The sequence below is a fragment of the Mus caroli genome, unplaced genomic scaffold (assembly GCF_978045245.1).
Source record: "Mus caroli unplaced genomic scaffold, Mus_caroli_1 scaffold_17, whole genome shotgun sequence".
NCBI classification, from domain to species: domain Eukaryota; kingdom Metazoa; phylum Chordata; class Mammalia; order Rodentia; family Muridae; genus Mus; species Mus caroli.
Window position 1 is genome coordinate 11,186,710 of NW_028227272.1, and position 25,983 is coordinate 11,212,692.

At 46.1% G+C, this 25,983-nt stretch overlaps 1 protein-coding gene across 2 annotated transcripts in view; it reads left to right on the forward strand.

Moving 5' to 3' along the window:
* Abcc1 (ATP binding cassette subfamily C member 1 (ABCC1 blood group)) overlaps positions 1-25,983 on the forward strand; it is a 100,886-nt gene that overhangs the window by 10,271 nt on the left and 64,632 nt on the right. For both annotated transcript variants that reach the window (XM_021184472.2, XM_029470501.2), the window contains exons 2-5: positions 18,068-18,244; positions 19,539-19,664; positions 22,192-22,329; positions 24,586-24,711. In XM_021184472.2, the coding sequence (XP_021040131.1) occupies positions 18,068-18,244; positions 19,539-19,664; positions 22,192-22,329; positions 24,586-24,711 (567 nt within the window). The remainder of the gene's footprint in view (positions 1-18,067; positions 18,245-19,538; positions 19,665-22,191; positions 22,330-24,585; positions 24,712-25,983) is intronic.

The following is a 25,983-nucleotide window of genomic DNA, read 5'->3' on the forward strand; positions in this document are numbered from 1 at the left end:
ACAAATTGCCAGCCATAGCCACACTTGTTAAACCAAACATGCCCCCAGGCAGTGCCAAATGGCCCTCTTCTGCCCCTGAGTGCTGAGATCAAAGGATGCTTTACCGGGTCCAGCCATTCATTCCTTTTTGTTCATATGTAGAGACCAGAGGTCAATGGCAGGTGTCTTACTAGGTCAAGTACCATTTATTTTGAGATGGGGTCTCTTACTGAACCTGGAGCTTTACCCATTTTTAATTAAGCTGACTGGCCAGAGGCCTCTTGGTATTTTTCTCTCTGCCTTTGCGCCCTGGGATTACAAATGCATGCCATTGCTCAAAGCTCTTCCATGGTGCTGGGGATGCTTGTGCAACATGCACTGTAGACACACTTAGTCATCCCCACAGCCCTCATCCCCTCTGAGACAGGAGCTGTCTTCTCAGTTTGTCCTGGAACTTTCCCTTCACCTTCCTCAGTCTCCCAGTGCTCTGATCGGAGGCGTGTACCAACCCCCCACCCCCCCACCCCCTCCCCCACCCGCCTTCTCCGCCCTCTCTGAACTGCCTCAGGTTAAGTAGTTACCAAGTCCAGAGTCAGTCTGCTTTAGCACTCCTCTGACTTACCTATGGGACTTCTCTGTGCTGTTATTGGGGGCAAGGAGGGTGGCTCTAGGCTGCCATTCTGCTACCCTTGAGTGGTAAAGAAGATTTTATGGACCTTTTCCCTGCTCTTTTCCTGAGTTTTATTTTCTGAGAAGCTCAGTTTCCTTGGCCTTCTGGGTGGTTGCTGGGATTTGAACTCAGGACCTCTGGAAGAGCAGTCAGTGCTTTTTAACTTCTGAGCCATCTCTCCAGCTCAAGGGTGTGGCTTTTAAGACCCTGGATTTGTCTTCTTGTTTCTTCACAATGAACACACACACTTATTTTTTTATTTTTTAAATTATTGAGTATCTGGTAGGTGTTCTAGCTTTGTTCTGGATGCTGGGGATGTAGTCTTGAACAAGACAGGCTAGGTCCATGAACTCATGGGCTTTGTGCTAGGGATGCCCCAAACAATTCCAAATCACAGTAAACCACACAGAGACCTAAACCAGGAGGAACTAGGGTGGGTATAAACCACCTTAACAAGAAGTGGGACAAAATAGTCCCACTATTTTGGTGGTTGAGCTGGCTCTGTCCCAGAAAGAGGGAAAACCCATGCCAGGGTCCTGAGGACCGTGATGTAGTCAGAGTAGCATAGAGTAAAATGCACACACACACACACACACACACACACACGTACATATATACAGATTCTTGTTTTATATGTATGAGTCTACATTGCATGCTTGTCTGGTGCCTGCAGAGGCAAGAGAGGACGAGGCTCCTCTGGAACTGTGGTTACAAGTGATTGTGAGCTGCCATGTGGTTCTTGGTATTGTTAATATGAGTCCTCTGCCAGAGCAACCTGGGCTTTTACTGCTGAGCCATATTTAGCCCTTACATATTTTTTGAGACAGAGTGTGGCCCAAGCCAGCTAGGAACTTGATGTGTAGTAGAGGATGCTCTTGAACCCCTCACTCACTTTCTGCATCTGCCTCTGAGCACTGGGACTATAGGGGGCACTAGTGGCTCAGGGTCTTCAGAGTGGGGGATGGGAATTGGCTTCACAAGCACGAGATGAATACTCTGCCAACTCAGCTCCATTCCCAGCTCTGTATTACTGAATTTTAGCTCAGAGGAGTTACAGGGCCAGTAGAAATCTCATTAAAGTCCTGCTTCAAGTTTTTCACAGATGCATGAAGCCTAATAGAAAGGGCCTGGAAATCCCAGGCCAGGGAGGAAGAAGCACTTGTCCAGAGCGATCAGGGCCTTTGATCTGTGTTGGAACAAATGGGTGTGCTGTGCTGCGGATGGAACTTAAGTGCACTCTGAGATGGACCTCAGCCCCAGTCCTCTGCGTGTTTAAATCAAGCTTGTACACTTTCCCCCCTTCTTGTTCCCTGTCTCATCTGTGGCTCAGAACCTCTCGAGTGAAGCCTGAGCTGGGATATCCCACTTCAAACAGCTTTTAATGACCAACACAGGTTTTCCTTTTTGGCTAGGTAGATTTTCTGCTGGCTTTTAGAAAACAACTTGAAAAATTTAACTACAGGTCCCTCCCACCTCCTTTTTTTTTTTTTTTTTTTTTTTTTTTTGAAACAGAGCCTTTAGCCCAGGCTGCTCTCAAACTCCCTATGTAGCCAAGGATGACCTTGAACGAGCTGCCTTCACCTCCTAAGTGTTAGGATTATAGGTAGGTTCTGCTACTTCTCTTGTTGGGGACCAAACCCTTTTGTGCCAGCGCAGGGCCTCACACACAGCACACCACTGAGCTGTACCCCTCAGGTCCCCTGGCTTCCTTTTATAGTCCTGTGAGGGAATTTCAGAATTGTTCAAGGCCTATTAAGTCTGGACAATGCTGTTTCTTTAAAAAAAAAAAGTAATAAGAATATGAAGGGAAAAGTCAGGTTTCAGTGTTCTTCCCTGCCCACTCCCTCTGAAGTGAGTGAGTGAGTGAGTGATGATGAGAGAGAGAGAGAGAGAGAGAGAGAGAGAGAGAGAGAGCGCACATGCACAGTTTGTGTTTATGTGTGCACATTTTCTCTCTCTATTTTTCATGCTGTAAATATTCTGTATCTTGTATCCTTCACTTATCTGTAAGAGGCAATATCCTTCTCTGTAGTCTGTGGAATTTGAAAGAACAAGGAAGTCACATTTCTTATCGAGCTTTCCCTTTTTTCTGTGGGAAAGCTAAGAAGCCACTGTCTCACCCTGTTCCCTCTTGGTGACTGTCAGGGTCATTATCAGTGTTTCAGCTGGTTAATCAGCACTGGGGAGGGAATGGGCTGTTGGGGACCTGTGGGGACATTCCTGATCATGCTTTGTGAGCAGATACCTGCATATGACTCAGCAGCTTAAGTTTCCCCACCAGAAGTCGCCTGCCTGAGAGATGTTTACCTTTTGAAATTTGCTAGTTAATTACTAGGTCAATACAACAGTCACACTCCCACAGCACTTACTAAACACCTTCTGTACTCAAGGCATATGAGTCTTGAGCAAGCTGGAAGCCTGTTGGAGCTGCTTTTCTGGATGTGAGAGGATTTTGCTCAGAGAAGTTAAACCTTGCATGCCAGGGAGCTGAGATCAGGAGACCAAATGAAGGTGGTTGGGTCCCTTCCAGATTTTCAAAGCTGTGTTTAAATACGAAGCGTCTTTTTTTTTTTTTTTTTTTAATCGTGTTATTTAAGAAGTAAATAACTTCCCCATAAAGCTTCTAGTTACAGCACAAAGTTTTCTGATTATAAAAATCACACATGCTCTGTAGTCAGACAAACCACACAGATGTGTTAACATAGATGCTGTTCTATTGGAGCAGCCTGTAGCCATGTCCTTCCACCTGCTTATAAAATAGATCACATACTTAAGTCTACTAGATTATAATCTTTATTCTGCTGGTGTTTTTGCCATCCACACAGATACATAGAATCTCACAAATCTTTCCCATCAGATATATAACATTCCAGGCTTCAGAACTGTGGTATGGACCATGCCTAGAGTTCCCTTTTATCTAATATGTATCCTTGTGCATGAGTCAAAATTACATAAATTTTAACCTTTAAAGGCTGATTATTTTCAAGAAGTATATAGCTAGCCTTTTCTGAATGTAAGTGAATAAAAATTCCCACTTCTAGCTGGGTGTGGTGGTGCATACCTGTAATCTCAGGCTGAAACAGGAGGCTTAGGAGGTAGAGGCCAGTCACTGTGACAAGACACTGGTAAACAACAACAAACAAATAAAACAAAACAACAATCCATTTGTTCAAATCCAAGTCAGTATCTCCCAGAGATCAGGGAGGCTGAGGCAGGAGGTTCACAAGTATGAGATCTGCTTGAATTACAAGGCGACTTCCGTGTCAGCCCAGGCAAATTAATGAGACTCTTTCTGGAAATTAGTGAAAGTAAGGCTATATGTCTTTATGTATCATGGTGGGTCTTTTTCCTGTTAATTTGCTGGGGTATACAATGTACTGGAGGAGACCTTGGCCTTCTGTTTTTCCTGAGCATTGTAAAAATTCTTTCCTGGGCCATTGCATATTTATTTGTGTACTAACCCATAAGGTTTAGCCTTCTCGTGTTTTGAGTGACCATGGTGGTCAGTTGCATTCCATTTTGTGGTATTTGCTGTTAAAAGAAATTTCCATCCTCACAGAACCTTGTAGCGACAACCTTCAGCACTCTACCACCATACTTCCTCATACCTGTGGACTATAATTCATATCATTATTGGCTGTGGTTTAACATTTAAGTCACAATAGTACTTTTTTCCTCCTTTGTTCCACCTTTTTTCCCCCTCTTTGAGAGCAAACATTGTACTGATGCTATGAACATAAGTCCTGTTGGCTTGTTTCCCTGAAAGCCATCCCTGAAGGAGAAGGAACAGTTCAGAACATTCAAAAAGGTTACACCCCAGCCTTTGCTTTGTTTTTCAGAAAAGTGTTGGCTAGCTCAAAGTTCTAGCATGGTCCAGGAATAGCTGTTGTTGTTGTTGCTGTTGTTGTTGTCCTGTAGTGAGTGTGTGTGTGTGTGTGTGTGTGTGTGTGTATGTATGTGTCTGAGAAGGTGACCTTGTGGTTATAGTTAGGTTTGCACATCTTTCAGAGCTTTCATAAGGCTTCAATGATTTCTTAACATAGGATGTGTCCCATATCAGTATATCAGGTATTGCAGCTGTAATTTAACTAGTCTTTCCTGTTTTCTTTGGTCTCACACATGATTCATGCATGATCTCTGGTGGGATACTTCATGTTCAATGCTGGGGACAGAGCTGATCTGGCTCTGGATAGCAGTATTCTTGGTAGGAGGAAGGAATGGAGAAAAGGCTCCCTTGAGGTCAGTCCTTTTATTTCTTGAGGGTCCAGTTGGAGGGAAGGTGTGGCCCGAAAGAAATCTGGAGATGTGTGGCTGGAATCAATGCCAGGAGTAGGTGGATTTGAAAACTCGTTACTTCCCAGCTCATAGAGTGGGCGAGTTGCTAGATTTATGGAAACTTCTGTTTCCTTATATGTAAATTGGGTCATGCTACATATTTTTGTGTGTACTCAGATCTGCATGCCTGTGGGTATGTATATATGTGGAAGCCAGAGGTTGACATTGGGTGTCTTCTTTTACTGTCCCCTACCTTACTTTTTGAGACAGGGTCTATCTTTGAGCTCATAGATTCACCTATACTGGCTTCTGGGAGGATCTGCAGGGATTTGTCTCTATCCACCTTGCCAGCACTGGGATTTGAGATGTAGGCTGATGTACCAGGCTTGTTGAGGGATCTCAGGTCTTAATGCTTGTGTAGCAGGTTCATGCTGTGTATCTTATGGGAAAAGAAAGAGGCACTAACAGCCTTCTCAGTGCAGTGTAGTACCTAGCACATAGTAGGTGTTCTAGGCAGACTCCATTCTGTGGTGATAAGGTGGGTGGACAGTAAGGGGCAGTAGAGACCGTATAGGGGCATTTTTGGTGTGGTGATTGTCTTGGGCTCATTTAAGCCGTGGCAGAATCAGGCCAGAACCCAGCTGTGTCTTTCCTGGCTCCAGGTAGACCCCAACCAGGCTCTCTGCGACATTTCAGGTGTCTGGGTAGTCTGTCTAGGGTCTGTCTCTAGGGTGCTTGGCTGTAGGGGAGGCAGGCATGATGCCTGGGACAACGTGGGCATGGGGTGTCATTGCTAAGTTTCAAACCCCAGACAAAGGCTGAGGTGCTTACTTAACATTTGAAAGTGGACCAGGCCTCCAGGTTTTCCCAGCATCCCCCAGTTCCTCCTTGTTACAGGGGTTTGGCTGGCACACCTCACCCCCTACCCTGAACTCTGTAGCCCAGAGTCTGGGCTGCCCTTCCCTCAGAGACTCTTCCCTATGTAGTCCAGACATTTGGGTTACCTGCCCCTGTCTTTGTCCCTTTGGCCTCTTGGCTGCTGTGCTCATTCTCCTCTCTCCATTCTCTCCTTTTCTCCCTTCCCCATCTGCCAGCATGGTCTAGGGACATGTCCACTCTGGACTCTCCTACACATGTCTGCCTCTGGCTATGTCTCCCACACATCTTTAACAAACTTTCTCTCCTCTACCATATCGAGGAGCAGTCATGTCCTTTTCTTTCCTTTTTCTTTTCTTTTTTCATTCAATTACCTCTGCACTGGACTTGTATCTGTAGCTCCTTTTGAAGCTCAGGTGTAAGCAGATCTCTCTACCTAAATCCAATGCAGACCAACCAGCCTTACCCTAGTATCCATGTGGCAGGAGCAGCAGCTTTGGAGAACACTTCTTTCTTGGGGCCTGGTAGGAGTCACAGGCTGTGAGTGGCTGGTGGCTGGGTGATGGGAGAGCTTGTTGCTGTCTCTCAGCCTGGGTTTGGTGTAAACAAGCTGGCCCAGGCATATGGCTGGTGGAGACAAGAAGGCAGCTGGCACTGGAGACAGACTGCAGCTGCTGGCAAGTCCCTGATCTGGCCAGGCAGCTACCTTGGCAGTTACACTCAGCCTTACCATTAAAGGTAATTGAGTGTCTGGGAGTAACAGTGCAGAGGTGGGGCATGTGGAGTTCTGTCTTCTGAGAGGCAACGATTCTTTCTTATTTTTTTCTCATTTTTCCTTTTTCTTTTTTCTTTTCCTCCCTTCTTTTTGTGCTGTACTGGGGCAAGTATTCTAAAACCACTGAGTTACATCCCCACAAAAGGGCTCTTTTCTGTTCTTTTAAGATAGGGTCTCACTAAGTTACTCAACCTAGGCTTGAACTCAATTTGTAGCCTGCAGAAGACTTGAACCTATGGTCCTCTCATCTCAGCTTTTCCAGTAGTTAGGATGATAGACAGCATTTCGTGCTTAGTGTGGAGTGCTGTGCCTCTTTCTTGACTTGAGATAGAGAAGAAAGCCTCCCTCTGAATGGTGTAGTTGGATGAAAGAAGAGATATCCCCAAAGTTGTGATCTGCATCCCAGGGGCAGAGAGCAACAGGGAGATGTGGCCTGGAGCGTTGGTGGGTAGAGACCAGTAGCTGAGACACTGAAATCTGGAAGGGTGAGGATTTGACTTAGATTACATCCAGGCCTGGGTTTGATCCCCAGCCCTGCATAAGCTGGTGGCGCATGCCTGTAATCCCAACAAGTGACTTGGATTAGCAACTTTACCTGTCTGTCACCTGTCTGTAAGTGTTCTCATGTACAACATAGTAATGGCTCCTTACTGAGCTATGAAATTAAGTGAGCTAATACCTTATTAATGCATGTGTCTTGTCTTGGGGAGTGCCATTTTAGTGCCTCCTCTTCTTGGGGCTATCCACGCCACACTGTTACATGAACCATAATGGAGAATGATAGGTTTTCACAGGCTACTGAATTGGCTGGGATAACTTTCGTTGGTGTGAGCCAGGCTTTTATAACCTGCCTAAGTTTCCACTGTGGGCGATGAAAACAGCACTTACCGTGAAGGCTTGTGGTGGGATCACACACAGCATGGTCCAGAACATTTCAGCTTTCCTGACCGGAAGGTTCCTTTTCTTTCATTTGCGCTGTCCCTGAAGTCAGGCCTGTCACTAGGTGATCCCCAGGCCCTCCATAGGCACGCTTTGGATTGCCATTTTCCCATTTCCACTTAGGTAGACCTTAGCATCTGCCTTCCTGAAGCTTGTTCTGACCTCTCAAGAGGAAGTAAGGAGACAGTCAGTTCCTCGGGGTCCCTGAGTTCCTATCAGTTGTTATATCTGCATATTTCTTTCCTGTGGCCTCAGGGAAGTGGTATGTGGCATGTGGTCCCAATGCCTGCCAGCTTGTCTTGGTTTACTTTCTCTAGGTGCCTATCTCAGAGTCATCGTGTATCTTGGTTCCCCCCCTTTGTCAGCGTGAGGCAGAGGAACTAAGTGAAGTTTGGTGAGGCTGAGGGTCACATCTTCCACATTTTCTTTAGCTTAAGAAGCAGGTATAGGTGGCTGAGATGGCTTAGGGGGTAAAGGTGCTTGCCTCTAACCTAAGAGCCTCGGTTTAATCTCTGGGACCCATATTGTGGAAGGAGAGAACTGATTCCTATTGTCCCCTGCCTTATACATACACGTTGTAGCGTGTATCTACCCAAGTGTCCCGCCCCATACACACAAGAAAAAACAAAAATAAAAGAAGCAGTTTCCAAGGGAGTGCATTGCATCATAGTTGGGATAGAAAATGTTGGCCACTACCCTAGTGTGGGTTTGGTCAGTGCAGTGAGCAAACACCCCCTTGCCTATCCCACGGCAGTGGAGGGAAGGGGTGCTCTTTGTGCCCAGGTGTGCATGGTCTTCTGTGGGCCAGGTGACAAATGGAAATGTCAGAACTAGGTCCAGCCTTCGAGTGCTTGCCTAACTGTGGTCCTGGGATCAAACAAGACCAAACAAAAGTTGAGAATGTATCTCAGTGGTAGAGCACTTGTCTAGCATACATGAGGCCCTATAGGTTCAATCCCTAGGACCACCAGACATCTCCTCTCCCCCCAAGTAGGGAGAATGGTGGGGGGAAGGAAGGGAAAAAGGTAATTGTAAAGTCGTCTCAGGTTCTACAGGAAGCATCTGAAAAGACTGAGTGCTGTCTTTGGAGAGTTCATCTGAGTCTTGTTGCTGCCTTATGGGTCTCCATGGGAACAGGATATAGACAGACATTGGTGCTGATGGGAATCCACGGGATTCTAGACAGATTTGTGTCCCTGTCTTGGTAAACGTATAGAGTAAAAACAAGAGCAAAAGCAAACAGACAGACAGACAGGATGAGGATGCAGCTCAGTTGCTCGAGTGGGGCAGGATCCAGGTGCCTTGGGACTGCTCTGTTGCCTCCCTTTCCAGTGGACTTGGCACTGTTGGAACTGAATGTGCATCTGCTTTGTAGTTCAGGTTGGCTTTGAACTTAAAGATCTTCCTGCCAAAACCTCTTTAAGTATTGCGATTGCACATCTATTCATCATGCCTAGTGGGGCCACCAGGTAAGTCTTTACTGAATGAGAGACTGGCACATACGGGAAGGCAGAACAGGATGTGGGTGTGCAAGTCAGGGTGGCTGTTGTATGCCTGGGCTTACACTAAAGCAAGGGCCAGCTTGAGTCACGTTCTCCTTGCCAGCTCCTCTTGTAGGAGTTCTGTTGAGACTGAAGCCTGTCTTTGCCTAAGGCTCTTTTCGTGACTTACCAGGTGGTTGGCCTGCATATAAGGCACGAGAATTTGGGGTATTTTCTTGACTATGACAGTGACTATTTCCCACCACTCCTTAAGAGGAGCCAGCATTTCAGAACTTTTCTTTGTGTTTGAGGAGTTGAAGCCCAGGTGTTGATAAGGGTGTCTTTGGGGAATATGGACTCCTAAGAATAGTCAGGGATGAATTGATGATCAGATAGCATTCCTCAGTCAGTGTTGGTGACACTTGGGTTGTTTGCCTGCTGGCCTGCTCTGTGTATTGGACTGGTTTAAATATCCTTGACTTCTATCCACATAATGAGATGATACAATCCTTTGATACTTCATTTTGGCAACTAGAAGTCTTTCCAAGCAATCAGATGTCACTCGGAAGTCAGACTGGCCCCTAGTTTGAAAAGCAATGTTTTAAATCATATGTTAAGGGACGGGTGCGGCTGATTGATGGAGGGCATGCCTAACCTCTGTGAGGACTTGAGTTTGATCCTAGCACCAATAAACCAAAATAACAGACTCTTATTCCTGGGGCTCAGTGCTGGTTCCTTACTTTTGGGAATTGTGCTCAGACAATAGAGGAATGCCTGTTCCCTGTCCCTGATCTGTCCTCAGACACACTCCTGTGCTTGGTACATGTTTGACATTCCCCATGCTTCATCCCAGACCTCAGGTGGTAGCAGAGAAGTTTAGTGATACTTCAGGGTCCTACTTAAAAAAGAGAGGGGAAGGCCATCTCTTGCTTTTTTGAGTGCTTGGCTTGCACATCTGGCATGAGGATTTAGGTGCTTGCCAGGCTAGGACAGTGACTATTTTTCACCACTTCTTGCTTCCCCTTGTTGGTTCAAAAATCTGGCTGTGCTTTAGTCAGTGTTTCTGGGCCTTATTCTTAGTTCTGGTGAGTCAGAGGTCACAGGAGGGAAGCTCAGCTGGCAGTAGGCAGGTGGCATTGCTGCCAGCATGTCACCAGAGCCTTTCTTGACTCTGGGCCTAATGTTATATTAAGGAGAGGGACTCTGGTCCTCTAATCATCACAAGATTGCCATAGGAAACAACACCCCATGCTTTCTCTTTAAGTAGGGTTGTGTCCTGAAGCTCAGAGCATCTCAGGTCAGCTACCTCTTGGTACCCTTCCTCAGGTGCTCTTGTCTTGTGCCCCTTGGTCGGGTGACCATGCCTGGGCCTGTTCTGAGCAGGACTTTTGTAAGTGACCTGTCTGCTGTGAGCTGGGCCCTTGCCCATTGTCAGGAGAAGGAGCTTGGAGAGAGTCCTGGAGCTAGATCCCTACATGTGGCTCTGGCACTTGGAGCCTGCAGTCTCCCTTTGTCCTTATGTCCCTTTCTGTGAAGCTTAGGAGTTCAGTGGAAGAATGGAGGGCTGTACATGAGTATACGAAGAATTATTCTTAAGTTACTTTCTCTGATCTTGCTGGCCTAATCCTTAGGTTTGGACCTGCTCTTATCCTGGATATTGTTCCTCATGGCTGCTGTTTCTGATTCAAAGCAGGCTCCACCCCCTGCCATCTCTGCCATTGTTCACTCTTGCTAAGGGCCAGTGTTTGGAGTATTCATGAGTCTGAGCCAGTGCATGGCTTGTCTGCTCTGCACAGGTGAACTTGAACTCTGTAAAGCCAAAGGGCATGTATTGGCCATCCTGTAGCATTTTTGTCCCAGAGAGCTATCATGTGTAGATTGCTGAAGTTGGGGTGTTGCAGCCTTCAGAGTTCCAGGATTGAGTTTCAAGATCAGAGATGGGAGCCCAGGTTTAGATTCCTGGCTCTCTTTTCCTGAGCAGTGTATGTGAATAGTCTAAGCATCCTGTCTGAAAAAGAACAAAGTAGGCTTTTTTTGTTTTGCTTTTTTTTTTTTTCCTTTTCATTTTGCAAGTCAGGGGTTGAATCTGGGGTGCACGTGCTAGATAAAAACCACTGAACTACAGCCCCAGCCCTTTGTTCTAATTCATATTCCCGTTGCCTCAGCCTCCCAAGTGCTGGGATGATGTCCTCATTTGTTACACCCATTTGGGAGGCAGTAGGAAGGTAGCTCAGACTGGTGCTGAGGGAACCAGAGTTCCAGCCTCTGTGGCTACGCTGGCCATTGGCACTGGTCAGTACTGGCTTTTTGGTTTGTTACTACCTCAGAAATGTCAACCTTTCAGCTATGCTACTGTTTGTTTTTTAAGTGTGAATTGAAGCTCTTTGCTGGTATTTTAGATGCAATACACACAGAGAAAAATCTAAACAGGACCAAAGATTATAAACTCCAAACCCCTAGTTTCCATTTTTCCCTCCCTTTGGCTTCAGGTCAACTTCCTAGCCAGCCAGCTACTTGGTGTTTTTTTTGACTGCCTAAGAAAATGTTTCTGCCCAGCTGTGTGTCTTTTTTAGGTTGATTTTAATTGGGTATTTATTACTTAATTTATTTTGTAAACTATGTCTTGTTATGTAATCTCGGCTGGCTTTGAACTCCTTATGTTCTTGCCTTAGCCTCCCAGGTGCTGGAGTCATACAGGCGCTCACTCCAGTGCCCAACTCTTTGGTGATATTTTGTGAGTGTGTATGAACATGTATACATGCGCTGTATGTGCTTGTACATGTGGAGTCCATCTTCGTTTTTTGAGACAGGGTCTCTTACCAAATCTTCAGCTCACTCTTCCTGAGCCCAGAGTCACACACTGCTGCATTTGGGTTTTTATGTGGGTGCTGCGATCACATTCAGATCCTCATGTTCCATGGCGAGCACTTTACCCACACTGTCACCCCTCCCCAACTAATACTGATTTTAGAGGGGATAGTAGTACACATAGCTGATAAACACTACAGATGTTTCTATTTCTAGACAAATTTCTATGTATGGCTTCAGGCTCCTAGTTGTGTATATTTGTCTGCATGTTATATGCTTGGGTCTCAGTTTCTATCCCCAGAAAATGGGTCTTAGTGGGGAAGGCTTGAGACAAGGTTTCATTCTGTAATCTACATTGGCCTCAAACTCAGGGCCATCTTCCTGTCTGTGCTTTGTCGCTTCTGAAATTAAAGGCATGTACCAGCATGTTCCCTTCATAAAATGGTTTTTATGATTGTACCTCTCTACCCGACTGGATTTTGAGGATTTGAGTAGCCAGACATAGTGGTGCACACCTGTAATCCTAGTACAGGGAGAGTGGAGTGTTGAGGCAGGCAGATCAGGAGTCCTAGAACAGCCTCGATGACATACCAAAAGACTCACCTCCTACCCATGGCCTCCAACTAAAAAGGGTCTAATGTGGTCTTGGGTACTTAGAGCAGAGCCGGTAAGTGACACTGCTGTCCGAGTAAAGGCACACGTGTATCCATTCAGTAGGTGGACCTCTCTCTCTCTCTCTCCCTCTCCCTCTCCCTCTCCCTCTCCCCCCCCCCCCTCTCTCTCTCTCTCTCTCTCTCAAGAAGGAGGCTAACCTTGAACTTTTACCTGAACCACATTCCTAGGTTCTTTTTGTTTTATTTCTTTCTGGGTTTTGCTTAAGGTGCTTTTCTACCTGTTTGCTTGGTGCCTCCCCTGCCCCTGGTTAAGAGAGAAGAGAAAAGGAAAATACGAGAGTGTACTGATAAAGATACCTGACTCAAAAAACAAAAGAACCCTGCAAGACAGAATTTTATGGGCACATGAAACTTAAGGGCTTTGAACTTTATCCTTAGGTCAAGGGGACACATTACAGTGCGATCAACTTGAGGGTGGAATAGAGTGTTAATTCAGTAGCCTGGGTCACATAGTTTGTGTCAGGGCAGTTGGTTCTCTGGAGAGTTCTGAGCTAAATTAGGCTTGAGTTCTAGGATCCCTGGTTAAGAGAGAGTCCTGGGAGCCGGCTATGGTGGCACACACCTTTAATCCCAGCACTTGGGAGGCAGAGGCAGACGGATTTCTGAGTTCGAGGCCAGCCTGGTCTACAAAGCGAGTTCCAGGACAGCCAGGGCTATACAGAGAAACCCTGTCTCAAAAAAACCTAAAAACAAAACAAAACAAAACAAAAAACCTAAAAGAGAGAGAGAGAGAGAGAGAGAGAGAGAGAGAGAGTATGTGTGTGTGTGTGTGTGTGTGTGTGTGTGTGTGTGAGTGTGTTCGCGGAAGGAAGACCAGGTGACTGGAGTCTTGGGTTGGTGGCAGTGAGTCCTTTGCTTGGGCCTAAAAGCCTACAAGTGACAGCCACAGTTCTTGTGTGCCTTCTATAGTGGCTGAGGTTGAGGCTGGATGAAGCAAATATTGAGAGGCTCCACACCTTGTTCCAGCTGTGCTCAGAGCCACTGTGGGCTGTGAGGGGAGATGGCAGGTGTGACTGCTGGCCCTCTGTGGTTTTAAGTTCCATATTTTCAGCTTTCCCTTTGGAGTCCCTTCCTGCTCCTTCTGGCTCAGCTCTGGGGCAAGGTGCTCACTTCTCAGCAATTCCCCTTCCTCAGGGAAACACCCTCTTCTGCACCTCTCTCTCTTTCCTTGGCATTTCAGCGGATCTGCCTTGTGTAGGAGCTAATCTCTAGCCTGAACCTTTCCTGCTCCTTAGATGTTGTCTGTACTAGTGTGCATGGCGATGGACAGCGGTTGATCTGCCTGTAGGAGCTCTGTGGGGTTAAGCTCTTCTGTATACTACCTCCTTGGTTCCTGCAGACCCTTCCAAGCACTTCACCTTCCTGACCAACATACTGGAAAGAAGCTGAAGTTCAGGGGACATCACCGTGTCCTGACCAGATTCACATGAGGTTAAGGTCTTAAGTTGGAGTCCACATTCACCAGGTCTGAAAGCCAGGACTCTACTTGGGCTGCTGGTGACTAAGAAATCCGTGGACTGCTACTTAAAAAGACAAAACAAAACAAAAACCAGCCAACCTATCATCTAACCATGGGAACTGAGATAAGTCAGTAAAGTGTTTGCTATGCAAGTTTGAGAACTTGAGTTCAATCTCTTGTAACCAAGTAAAAAGCCAAGTGTGTCTGTGTGAGTTTGCAATCCCAGTGCTGACAACTTGCAGACAGGAGGTGCTAATTGGTGAGCTTGGGATAGTGAGAATGACATCTCAAAAAATAAGGTGGGTGGCTCCTCAGGGACAACACACCACATGCTTTGGCATCCATATACACATGTGCACATTCACATATACATAGTCACACACACTATAGGGAATAATGCTGGAGAGGGAAGAGATGGCTTTAGATGTTTGTTTACTTAGCAGTTTCCAGGTACCTGCTGGGTTAGTGGGAGGAGAGTCAAAGGTAGTGAATACTGAAGCCCGAGTGCTGAGTTCCTAATGCCCCTGTTTATCTGTGGCTCCTAGATGAGTTCCAGTGTACCTCGTCCTGGAAATTGATTATAATGGATTCTACAGGAGAGCAATTGAGTTATCAACTGAGCCATTTCCCTAGTCCACCTGTGTCATTTGTTAATACAAGGATGTCAATCTGAGTCTTCCTTCAGACTTTCAACAGTGGACTACCTTGTTTATTTCATTTGTCATAAAGAACTAAACTTTGGTGGGAGATCTGCCCCTGTCGGGCTGGCAAGGCTCAGAGGTTTATGAATACCTGGGGCCTGGGAAGTGGCTGCCTCGTGTAAGCCCATGTGCTTGTTTTGAGGGTTTTGTCTGTCTTTGTTACCCCTCCTCCCCATACCAGGAATAGAATCCAGGGCCTTGTGCATTCTAGGCAAACACTTTACCACTAAGCACATCCCCAGCCCTGTTTCTATCTCTTATTCTACACATTTTAGTTTCTGTGTGTGAGTGCAAAGGTCGGTGTGTGGGAGTGGGTTCTCCCACTACTAGGTTCTGGGGAAGCAGACTCAGGTCCATAGACTTAGTAGTAAGTGTCGTTGCCTGTTGAACCATCTCACTGGCCCTAACTTTATTTTCTGACAAGTTTCACATAGTTGCCTAGCCTGTCCTTAAACTCACTCTATAGTCTAGATGGGTCTTAAAATTTCAATCTTCTGCCTCAGTTTCTCAAGCTGGGATTACAGGCTGGTACCAGCAGACCTGGCCAACTTGTCTACACTTTAAATAAACCTGACTGGCCACTTTGAGTTCCAGAGGTTACCCCACATAGACAGGTGCATGGCTGCCATAGGGACCTGCTAGCGCTAGCTTCTTTATGTCATGCTGTGTTGTTTATTTGCAAGGTGGATGGAATGAAGTAGTGGGAGGTGGAATTAAAGTCAAGATTGCCACATGTAGTTTGGCAGAGTGGTATTCCCAAGAACAAGGGCCCTCTGAGGAGAATGAGGACAACAGCAGGGCATGATAGCAGGGGTGGGATGGGGTGGGGTGCCTTCCACTGGACTACAGAACATCTGGGAGTTTCTGTTACAGATGCACCAGGTGTCTTCTGTATCAGCAGCCAGGTATCAACTGGAAGTTGATAATGGTTGGCTCTAGAAAAAACATCAGGGCACTGGGAGTGATTAGAAACTGCTTAGGACAAAACTCCCTCTCCCTCTCCCCCTCCCCTTCCTCTCCCTCCCCCTCCTCCCCCCTCCTCCTTCCTTTTTCCTTTCACTCTCCCCCCTCTCCCTCTCCTCTTCCCTTCCTCCTTTCCTTCTTCCACCCTTCCTCTCTCTTCCTTCCCCTTTCCCTTCCTTCCTCTTGCCAAAAGAAATGAAAATGTCAAGATTAGGCAAATCTTGTCAGTGATTTCCATTGGCCAGTGTGGTTGCACATGCCTTTAGTTCCACACTCGGAAGCAGAGGCAGGCAAATTGAGGCTGGCATGGTGGTGGTGGGGGATATTGAGAGAGCACATGCCAGCTCCAGGGATCAGTCAGGTTAACAAAAGGAAAGGCTGGGGATATGGTCCAGAAAAAGTACTTGCCTTCAAACCCAACAACCTGAGTTTGATCTACGTGGTGGAAGAAGAGAGCAGGCTCTTGAAAGTTGTTGACCGTGTGCATGTGTGCACATGGACATGGATAATATAAGACACCCCCCTCCCCATAGAGTTGGCATCATGATACCCTTTAGGGAAACTACATTTTTTGCATTTGGATGGCACCTGGAAGAAAAACTAATGTGTTAGCAAGGGAAGCTTGCCTGTGAGGTAATTTCACAGACTGTGAGTTAGGAGAGAAAGACTAATATTTCACCATATATTATTTTATATACTAAGAAAAAAATTTAACATGCTGTGTAATTATCTGTGAAGGGCAAGCAAGTACCAAAAGAGAGAGGGGTCATGGCTGAATTTATGTGTGGCTGGCTGGGTGATGGATGATTGTACAGGTGGAGAGATAGACATACAGACAGGTAGGAGGCAGGGCGTGATGGGTAGGTGTGTGTGGATATGTGGATATGGCAGTAACCTGTTGTAGTGGGAGGATTGTGCAGAACCAGTGGCTGGGTTTGCACGCTACTCTAGTGGTTCAACCACTGAGTAACACTCTCTGTGCCTCCATCAGAAGGAGGAAATGGTAAAGGGCTGAATTCATAGGTTTAAAGGACAGAACATTTTATTTTATTATATATATATGTATATATATGTGTGTGTGTGTGAGTGTATGTATATACATATATACACACATGTATATATATATGTATATATGTATATATATTTTATTTTTTATTTTAAAAAATTGATTTTTAAAGACAGGGTCTCACTAGTATCCTTGGCTTGCCTGGTACTTAACTATGTAGACTAGGCTGGTCTCAGGCTCACAGAAATCTTCCTGCGTCTGCCTCCCAAGTGCTAGGATTAAAGTTATGACCATCACATGTAGCCAAATGGTTTATTTATTAAATTAAAAATTGTGGCTTCAGTAAGATGGGTTCAGTGAATAAAGGTGCTGTCATACGTGTGCACTTGCGCCCTTCCCCCCCCCCCCCCCCCCCACACACACACACACAGAGTAAAATGTTAAAAGTTGTGTTGTATTGCCAGGCAGTGGTGGTGCACATCTTGCCAAGTATACTAAGCTGGCTTGCCAGGGCGCCGTAGGTATCTGTGTCTCCATTCTCCCAGTGTTAGAATTACAGGTATGTACTGCCACACTGAGCTTTAAAAATTGTTATTGTTGTCGGGCGTAGTGGCGCACGCCTTTAATCCCAGCACTTGGGAGGCAGAGGCAGGCAGATTTCTGAGTTCGAGGCCAGCCTGGTCTACAAAGTGAGTTCTAGGATAGCCAGGGCTATACAGAGAAACCCTGTCTTGGGAAAAACAAAACAAAACAAAACAAAAAAAAAAAACAAAAGGAAAGAAAAACAAACAAAAAATTGTTATTGTTGTTGTTGTTATTATTATTTTAATATAGTAGTGGCTGACCTGGAACTTGCTATATAGTGCAGACTTTCCTCAGACTCAGAGTCCACTTGCCTCTGCCTCTGCTGGTAGAATTAAAGGCATGTGCTACCCTGCTGGCCCCAAACATTTTTTTTTAAAATGTGCATTCTGGGGATGGAACTCAGGTCTTGTTCAACAAGTGCGTCACCTACTGAGCTATCTCCCTCGTTCTATACAGTATCGTTTTCTGTGAACATCTAACATAGGATGGACACATAGTCCTGGCATTTGGGCAGTATGTGTGCTCAAGGTGATAAAGGTCTAGAGTCTTTAGTTCATGAAACATACATGCAAATGATCAGTATGATGCCCCCAGGTTCTTCAGGGTTCATGGAATCAAAGTCCCCTCTGGTGACAGCCTCCCTCCATCTTATGAGCAGGGAACTTGCTGCTGCACTAGGATCACTTCCTCTTTGCTTCTGTTACTCGCCTTCAGGCTCTCTGGCCACTGACTCTTTGAGATTTGTGTACTTGTGTTGAGAGATCCCTGGATAAAGGAATCATGGTCTATTTCTTAGAACCTACAGCAGCAGGATTTGAATCCTGTGAGTCCCTGTTCCTTCGTGGTGTGACAGTTGACCTTTGCTTGTGTTCCCAGGACTGGAATGTCACATGGCATACCAGCAACCCCGACTTTACCAAGTGCTTTCAGAACACGGTCCTCACATGGGTGCCTTGTTTCTACCTCTGGTCCTGTTTCCCCCTCTACTTCTTCTATCTCTCTCGCCATGACCGGGGCTACATCCAGATGACACACCTCAACAAAACCAAAACTGTAAGTCACCTGGTGTCCCTGTGGGGTGGGGCTTCTGGGTACTTGTGTAGTCCAGGCTAGCCTTGTGTGAAGAAGGCAGATGAATGTGTTAGATCAAGACTGGAAATTTGGAGCCAAACATAGTTCAAAACTCAGGCCACAGGACCTTTGAGTGAACTCTTTTAACTTCTATTGCCTCAGTTTCCCCATGTTTGCACTGGGGATGATGGAAGCTTTCTCAGAGGAATTCTCATAAGGTCTTTGTTTACTAAAGTAGTTTCCTTGTATTTATTTATTTTGACTTTGGGAATGTTTTCAGGGCCGAGGAAATGGCTTACTGTATAAAGTGCTGCACAATGTGAGGACCAGAATCCATGAGAAAGTTGAAGTGGAGACAGGAATCCTCTGGGTAGATTGGTTAGCCAGACTAGCTGGAAAGGGGTCCCAGGTTCAAACAAGAGACCCTGCCTCAGGAGTAAAGAGGAAGGTGCCTCAGTGTGCACCCGTACCTACACACACACACACACACGTTCCCACCCACATGTACATACATGACATTAACATGCAAAAAAAAGGGTTGGTCTTGAAATTATTTCAGGCTATAGGGAAATTGCAAGAATAATCCCAGAGCCTGTGCCAGCCCCTCTGCCCGAGGCTCCCATTGGCCGTGCCTTCCACTCTTGTCATTTGTCTCTTTCTTAGTCTCTACTTTCTCCACATGTACATAGTCCTACGATTTTTTATTTGGCTTTTTGTGAAAAGGTGACATCTCCCATGCCCTGTGTTCTCTAATTCTTTATTTTTATTTTTTTGAGGCAGGTTCCTGCTTTGTAACCCAGGCTGGCCTGGAACTTGAGAGCCCCTGCCCTGACCCTTGTCCTCTCATGCTAGGATTTCAGACCACCATGTCTGGCTTGCCCACTACTCATGAGTATTTCTTTCCTAAAATTGGGCTGTTCTTTTATTAAGTATCATCAGTGACAGGCAGGGACAGAACCATCTCAGAGCTGTGGCTAGAGGTCAGGTTCTAGGGGTACTAAGGGGATAAAAATAAATTACACCGCTAGGAGCAGTGGAGCATATCAGTCATCCTAGCACTTGGGTGGATGGCTAAGGCAGGAAGATCAGGAGTTCAAAGCCAGCCTGGGCTGCATAGGGAGACCCTGTCATAAAGAGAAAGTGTAAGAAGCCGGACAAGGTTTAACTGAGAACCTTGGAGTTTAGCTGGTGTCCTCATGATGACTTTTTGTGGTGCTCAGAGAGATTGCAGGATTGCTGCTGCTGTGTCATGCCGTGGAGCTCCCTTTTCTTCCAGGCCTTAGGATTCTTTCTGTGGATCATCTGCTGGGCAGACCTCTTCTACTCTTTCTGGGAAAGAAGTCAGGGAGTGCTCCGAGCCCCAGTGTTACTGGTCAGCCCAACACTGCTGGGCATCACCATGGTGAGTGTTGGCTGGTGGGGCTGGTGGCGAGAAATGGAGGACTTGGGCTGTGGTGTGTCTGGGTGGTAGAGTGTTTGCCTAGCATGAGCAAGGTCATAGGTTCCACCAACAAAAGAGAAACTGTGTAGTGAGCCAAACATGGTGGCTTTCATTCTAGCACTTGAAGAGATGGGGAGTTCAAGGTCAGTCTGGCTCTAATAGTAAATTTCAGGCCAGCCCAGGCTACATGAGACCTTGTCTCACAAAACCAAGAGATAGAGGCTGGAGAGACGGCTCAGTGGTTAAAAGTGCTTGCTGCTCTTGCCGAGGACCCAGGTTTGGTTCCACAGTATGCACCGAGTGGCTCACGACCCCTCGTAATTCCGCCTTCAGAGAGATTCCTCTTCAGACCTTGTGGGTACTCACATATATTGGAACACACGTAGACACATACACATACCAATACATAAAAATAAATCTGAAAAAGAACAAAACTTTAACCTAAAACCAATAGATAAGACTGAAGAAACGGCTCAGAGGATTAAGGCGCTTGTGGTATAAAGCCCATGGGAAGGTGGAAGAAGGGAACAGCTCCACACAGCTGTCCTCTGACTTCCACATGTTCATTATGGCATGCGCGCGCACACACACAAACACACATAATAATAAAATATTTTAAAACCTCTAAAACAAAATATGCAGAATTTCTAATGTTTAGGGGAGCCATGAACAGCAGCTACAGTCCTTACCCTGCCCTGCATTTCCCTGCATCTCTTAAGTGCAGTTCACAGAATGTCATTTGTGGTAGTTTCTCAAGCGTGATGGATTTGGGAGCTCTGAGGCTTTAGGGAGGTAGAATACTAAGTAAAGTAGGAAGCAGTGCTGGCCACTAGGATCCCATACCTCAGCAGCACAGACAGCTATGACTTTAAATTTACAGATATACGGTAGGTGAGTTTTGAGCTGGGTAGGACTCCTGTTATTGGGCTTGAGCTTGAGGTCATTTTAGAGGGATCTTGTGGGGCAGGCGCCATGTGTTTCCTTACAGGTGATAAGATGAAGGCACAGAGAAGCCTAGGGCTGTGGGTGAGGTTATGGGTAGCTGAGCCAGGCTTGGATCCTGTGTGAAATCTATAAGGTTTTTAGAGAGCAGAGGCCTTGGCAGCTGGAAGAAGAGGAAGAAGAACAAGCGAAGAGGAAGAAGAACAAGCTTAGAGCAGACTTGGGGGCAGAGAATCAGTTTATCTGAAGGGTTGGGGCTGAAAGGAGGTGCACAGGAAGGCTGTGAGTGAGGAACGGTGGAGGCGTCGAAGAGAGAGGTGGGGACAAAGAAGACACAGTGATGCTGATGGCTATGTTGACCAGGTGCCAGGCACAAGACTAACTCCTGAATGACTTGTGTTCATATATGTGCACTTTCTTCCCATGTTGTAGATAAGTGAGTGGAAGCCCAGAGAGGTGAAGGAACTGGGCCTAGGTCACAAAGCCAGGAGATGGTAGAGCCATATTCTGACTGCTGTCCTGATGTTTGTGGTGGCTCTTGGCTTATTTTCTGGCTCTCCTGCTGGGCTCAATTTCTTGCAAACACTTAGTAGGCAGTTAGCAAACATATTCTTGCCCTGACTATGTGTGAGATAAAAATGGGTGGCTTGACTTAGCACAAAGACATCATTGGTGTTTCTATAAAAGACTAAAAGCTGTGTGTCCTTGTATGCAGAACTTTGAACAGGGAGCTCTGAACTTGGGTCTGGGACTTGAGTTAAGGAAACTTCACTGAAGGGAAGAATAGTGGAGCTGAAGCCCAGAGGGCAAATAGGATGAAGGGGCTGAGGGCAGAGGACCATCCTATTGAGAACAGCATGTCCAACATTCAGAAGAATGGAGTGTTGGCCTGAGTGCCTGGAACAGGGATGGAGAGGGAGGGGAATCAGAGAGGACGTGCCAGGGGGAGGTAGAGGACTCTAAGGCACTGCAGCCTCACTCCTCTGCGTTGTCTTCTCTCAAAGCTGGATCTTAGTTCTAAACTAAGCTTCCTTCAAGTTCCCGTTAGGGTCTTATTACAATCCCATGACTCAGGGACTGGAAGACAGCTCAGTTGTTAAGAGTCCTTGCTGCATAAACATTAAGAGCTGCTTAAATCTCCAGCACCCATGTAAAGTCTGGCGTGTCACACATATCTTTAATTGGAAAGCAGAGGCAACTTGGCTACCAACTTCGTTCTAGGTTAAATGAGAGGCTCTGTGTCAAGAGGATAAGGCAGAGAGTGAGAGAGCAGAATTCTTACAATCATCTTCCAGCCTCTACACATGTGCACCCATATATACATGTGCATATATGGCTCACATTCTCACAGGAATACACATGGAGAATAAAAAGACACCTTTAGAAAATAGCTACAACTCTTTAGGTAGTTGCAGTAGTACAGCTGTGCCTGGGGTGAGGGCCTCTCCAGGCAGTTCCTGGACCCCTGAGTCATGCATGCTTACTCAGCACCATGGGACCCTGGGGTCCTGCTTTCTCTAAACTCTTATGTACCTTTCTCTTCCAGCTGCTCGCCACCTTTTTAATTCAGCTTGAACGAAGGAAGGGAGTCCAGTCCTCGGGAATTATGCTTACTTTCTGGCTTGTAGCCCTACTCTGTGCCCTTGCCATCTTGAGATCTAAGATCATCTCTGCCTTAAAAAAGGTAATTGATGGCCGGGGAAGAGATGCTTAATCCATTTTGTATGGTCATGTGTTGCCATGGGAACCATAGGATGGGGACCACATAGGTTCTGCTTCTTTTCCAGGACCATCTCTACGCCAGCGAATCAGGTACAGACTTTGTTCTAGACCCTTCTTTCCTGCCTACAGGCAAATGCTAACTCACATTAAGCTTCTGTCTGTAGTGCCTCTATAGGCTAGCCAGGCTGGAGCTGAGCTGGGAGCTCTGTTTGCCCATTTGCCACACCACCTCCAGTAGGATCTGTGTGGCAAGTTCCACAGACTGAGGTGATTGACCTCAGTAGGGGGAAGCCTCCTGGAATCGGTTGTGGAACTCTTTACTGGACAAAATATATTGAGCCATAGTTCTCATGGCAATCTATCTGTCTTGTTTTCTCTTATTCCTTTTCTTATTTACATGTTCCTGGTAGCCCAGGCCAAGATCTTAAGTAAGAAACCATCCCTAGAGATGGGGCCACTAACATGAACTTATCCCCAGGGAAACCAACGCTTTACTTTTTAAATCAGTTACAAAACTATTATGATAAAAACTTTCCCAACAGTAAAATTTCATATGGCTACATGTGTGTCATTGGAGGTGGATTTTGGTATATGGTAAAGAAACCCTTAATTAGAAAGAATTCAAATAGTTTAAATTTATACATTGAAGATTATAAAAAAACCAGGCACTAGATGTTAAATAATAATTTAATAATGGTTATTATTATTATTATTATTTAATAATAACTGTGGGGCTGGAAAGTTAGTTCAGTGGTTAAGAGTATTGACTGTTAAAGATTTATTAACCTGCTCCTGGAAATATGCCATTAGCCTTGGACGACAGCCCCCACTGAATACATCCTTTTAGAATTGTTATATTTTGGTGATTTATAATGATGTTACCTGTTCTGTTTGTGATTCACTGAATACATAGTTTCAGAGTTGTAATGCTTGGATGATTTTTGTGCTTTACTGTGCCAAATGATTTTTGTTGGTATTTGTGATTGTTTCACTGGATACATGTAATATTTGGTTTTTAATGTATAAAATCCCCTGCTTTAGAGCTACAAAATACACTCAGATTCAAACTGCCCTGTGTTTGTTTCTGTCTGTCACCGCCAAATCCTTACCCACCTTGCTTCAAGGACCCTCATTCCAGGGACCCCTATCCTGACTGCGGTGGTCCGTGGCACCCAGTGGCTGTTCCCCAAGGACCCTAGACACGTTAACCTCGGTGTTACCAACTGTAACTCTGACAGGAAGTTGTTGAGGCTGGCCCCTGAGTGCCACTCTCAAAATGTCTGAAAAATGTACACTTCTTGGATAGTCTGTCATTTCTTGTGATCTGGGAGCTAGAGACTGGCATGAGCATGAAGTGGGGATGGAAGGAGGGAACATAGAGGAGGGAGGATAGATGTGGAGCACCTGTAAAAAGCACAGCCTCTGGAACAGGGACAGTAGCTGGCAGAGTTGAGTTTGTGTTTTCCTAAACGCTTCTCCAGGGACTACACGTTTCTCATGAATAATCTGATGACCATGCATAATGATTCTGATGAGGCATCTCTACTTCAGCACTGACTGACAAGCCGACAGAGGCTTTTTCATTGTGGGACACTGTCCTGTGCTTTGTAGGATATCTAGGGCCACCCTGACCTCCATATTCTGTGTGCTAGGAGCTAATGTCAAACATTCCCAGACACTGGAATTATTGTCTGGCATGCAAAACAGCCTTTGGTTGAGGACCACTGATGTGCTCAGCGGTGGAGGAGCCAGGGCATAGAAAGGTTAAATAAATGGCTGAGGTCCCACAGCCAGAAGGAGCAGAGCAGACATGTTTAGGCGTAGGAGATGAAGGTAACTTTCTTCTGTCTCATCTTCAGGGGAGGGAAATGTGGGGATGCCTGTGGCAGAGGAGGTTGCTGGCTGCAACCTGCTCTTTGGGCTTAGGTTAATCCTTTTTACTGTTGCTATAGCCAAATCCATAGTCAGGACAATTTAGAGAAAACAGATGTTTATTGAGCTTGTGGTTCTGAAGGCTGGGAGGTCTGAGGTTTGGGGGCAGCATCTGAAGAAAGCCTAGCTGGCAGATTCCTGCAGAGGCCCATGACATCTCACGCCATTTTGGGCCCCTACCACTGAACACCATTCCTCGTGACTGTGAGGATTTGGTGTGTCATCTGTGTTCTGCTTTCAGGGAAGATTATATTGATCTGTGCCCCCTGCCTTCTCCCCTGCTCAGGATGCTCAAGTGGACGTGTTTCGAGATTCCACGTTCTATCTGTACTTCACCCTTGTGCTTGTTCAGCTCGTGCTGTCCTGCTTCTCAGACTGCTCACCCCTGTTCTCTGAAACTGTCCATGACCGGGTAAGTGTGACCCAGATGTGTATGCCCAGGTCGGGGAGAAATAGGCAGTTGCAGCTAACTCTGATTTGGCTCAGGTTCTAAACCCAACACCAACTGAGTACTTGTTCTGAGCCCCACTTCACCAATGCAGACTCACATTCCATTCCTGTGGAAGCCCATAGCAAAATCATTCTTCTCACTTGTCACGTGGAAACCTGTGCGTGGATACACCAGTGTCCCTGGAGGTCGGGAGTCTGCTTTACTGTGTCCCTGGTTGTGCCTTACAAGCCAGCTGGTAACTTTTACTTAGCATGATGATTTTAGAAAATGTGAAGAGAACCCACAGGTGAAAACTTAGAGTCAGCAAGTATCAGGTAAATTCCAACTGCCCAGGCTTTCTAGACAAATGGGAAGTCTTGGCAGATGAAGGCCATGGTCTTACAGGGCTGAGGTCGGTAGGAGCTAGGGCTGGGGCTGTGGATCCACATTATCTTAGGTCTTGAATCTCTGCTATGGCACCCATTAGGCCCTCTGCCACCTCTGTCAGTTTCAGGGACATCGTGTGACCTGCTGCTTGCTACTGTCCATCTTTCTTCCTCAGTCTTTCTTCTTCTTCTTTTTTTTTTTTTTTTGGTTTTTCGAGACAGGGTTTCTCTGTGTAGCCCTGGCTGTCCTGGCACTCACTTTGTAGACCAGGCTGGCCTCGAACTCAGAAATCCACCTGCCTCTGCCTCCCGAGTGCTGGGATTAAAGGTGTGCGCCACCACGCCCGGCTTCAGTCTTTCTTCTTATTTACCTCTCTTCTCCTCCAGTACAGATCGAGTGTCAGCCCTGTGATTTTTGTCCTTCTAGGAAGCCTGGCCTCCAGCGGGCTTCCCATCAGTCCAGACGGGTACCTTTACTTCGAGCTCTAGACTAGGTTCTAGCAGACAGCAGTCCCAGGCAGATTCCTGCATCCATTTGTTTTGTCTACAAATTTTTTTTTTTTTTAAAGATTTATTTATTTATTATATGTAAGTACACTGTAGCTGTCTTCAGACACTCCAGAAGAGGGCGCCAGATCTCGTTACAGATGGTTGTGAGCCACCATGTGGTTGCTGGGATTTGAACTCTGGACCTTCGGAAGAGCAGTCTCACCAGCCATCTCACTGAGCCATCTCACCAGCCCTTGTCTACAAATTTTTATTGGAACATATTCTTGCTTATTTGTGAAATGTCCCACATGGCTGATGGGCACTTACAGGGAGAATTAAGTAAGGGGCTACCCTGAGACTGCATTTCCCTTACCCCCTG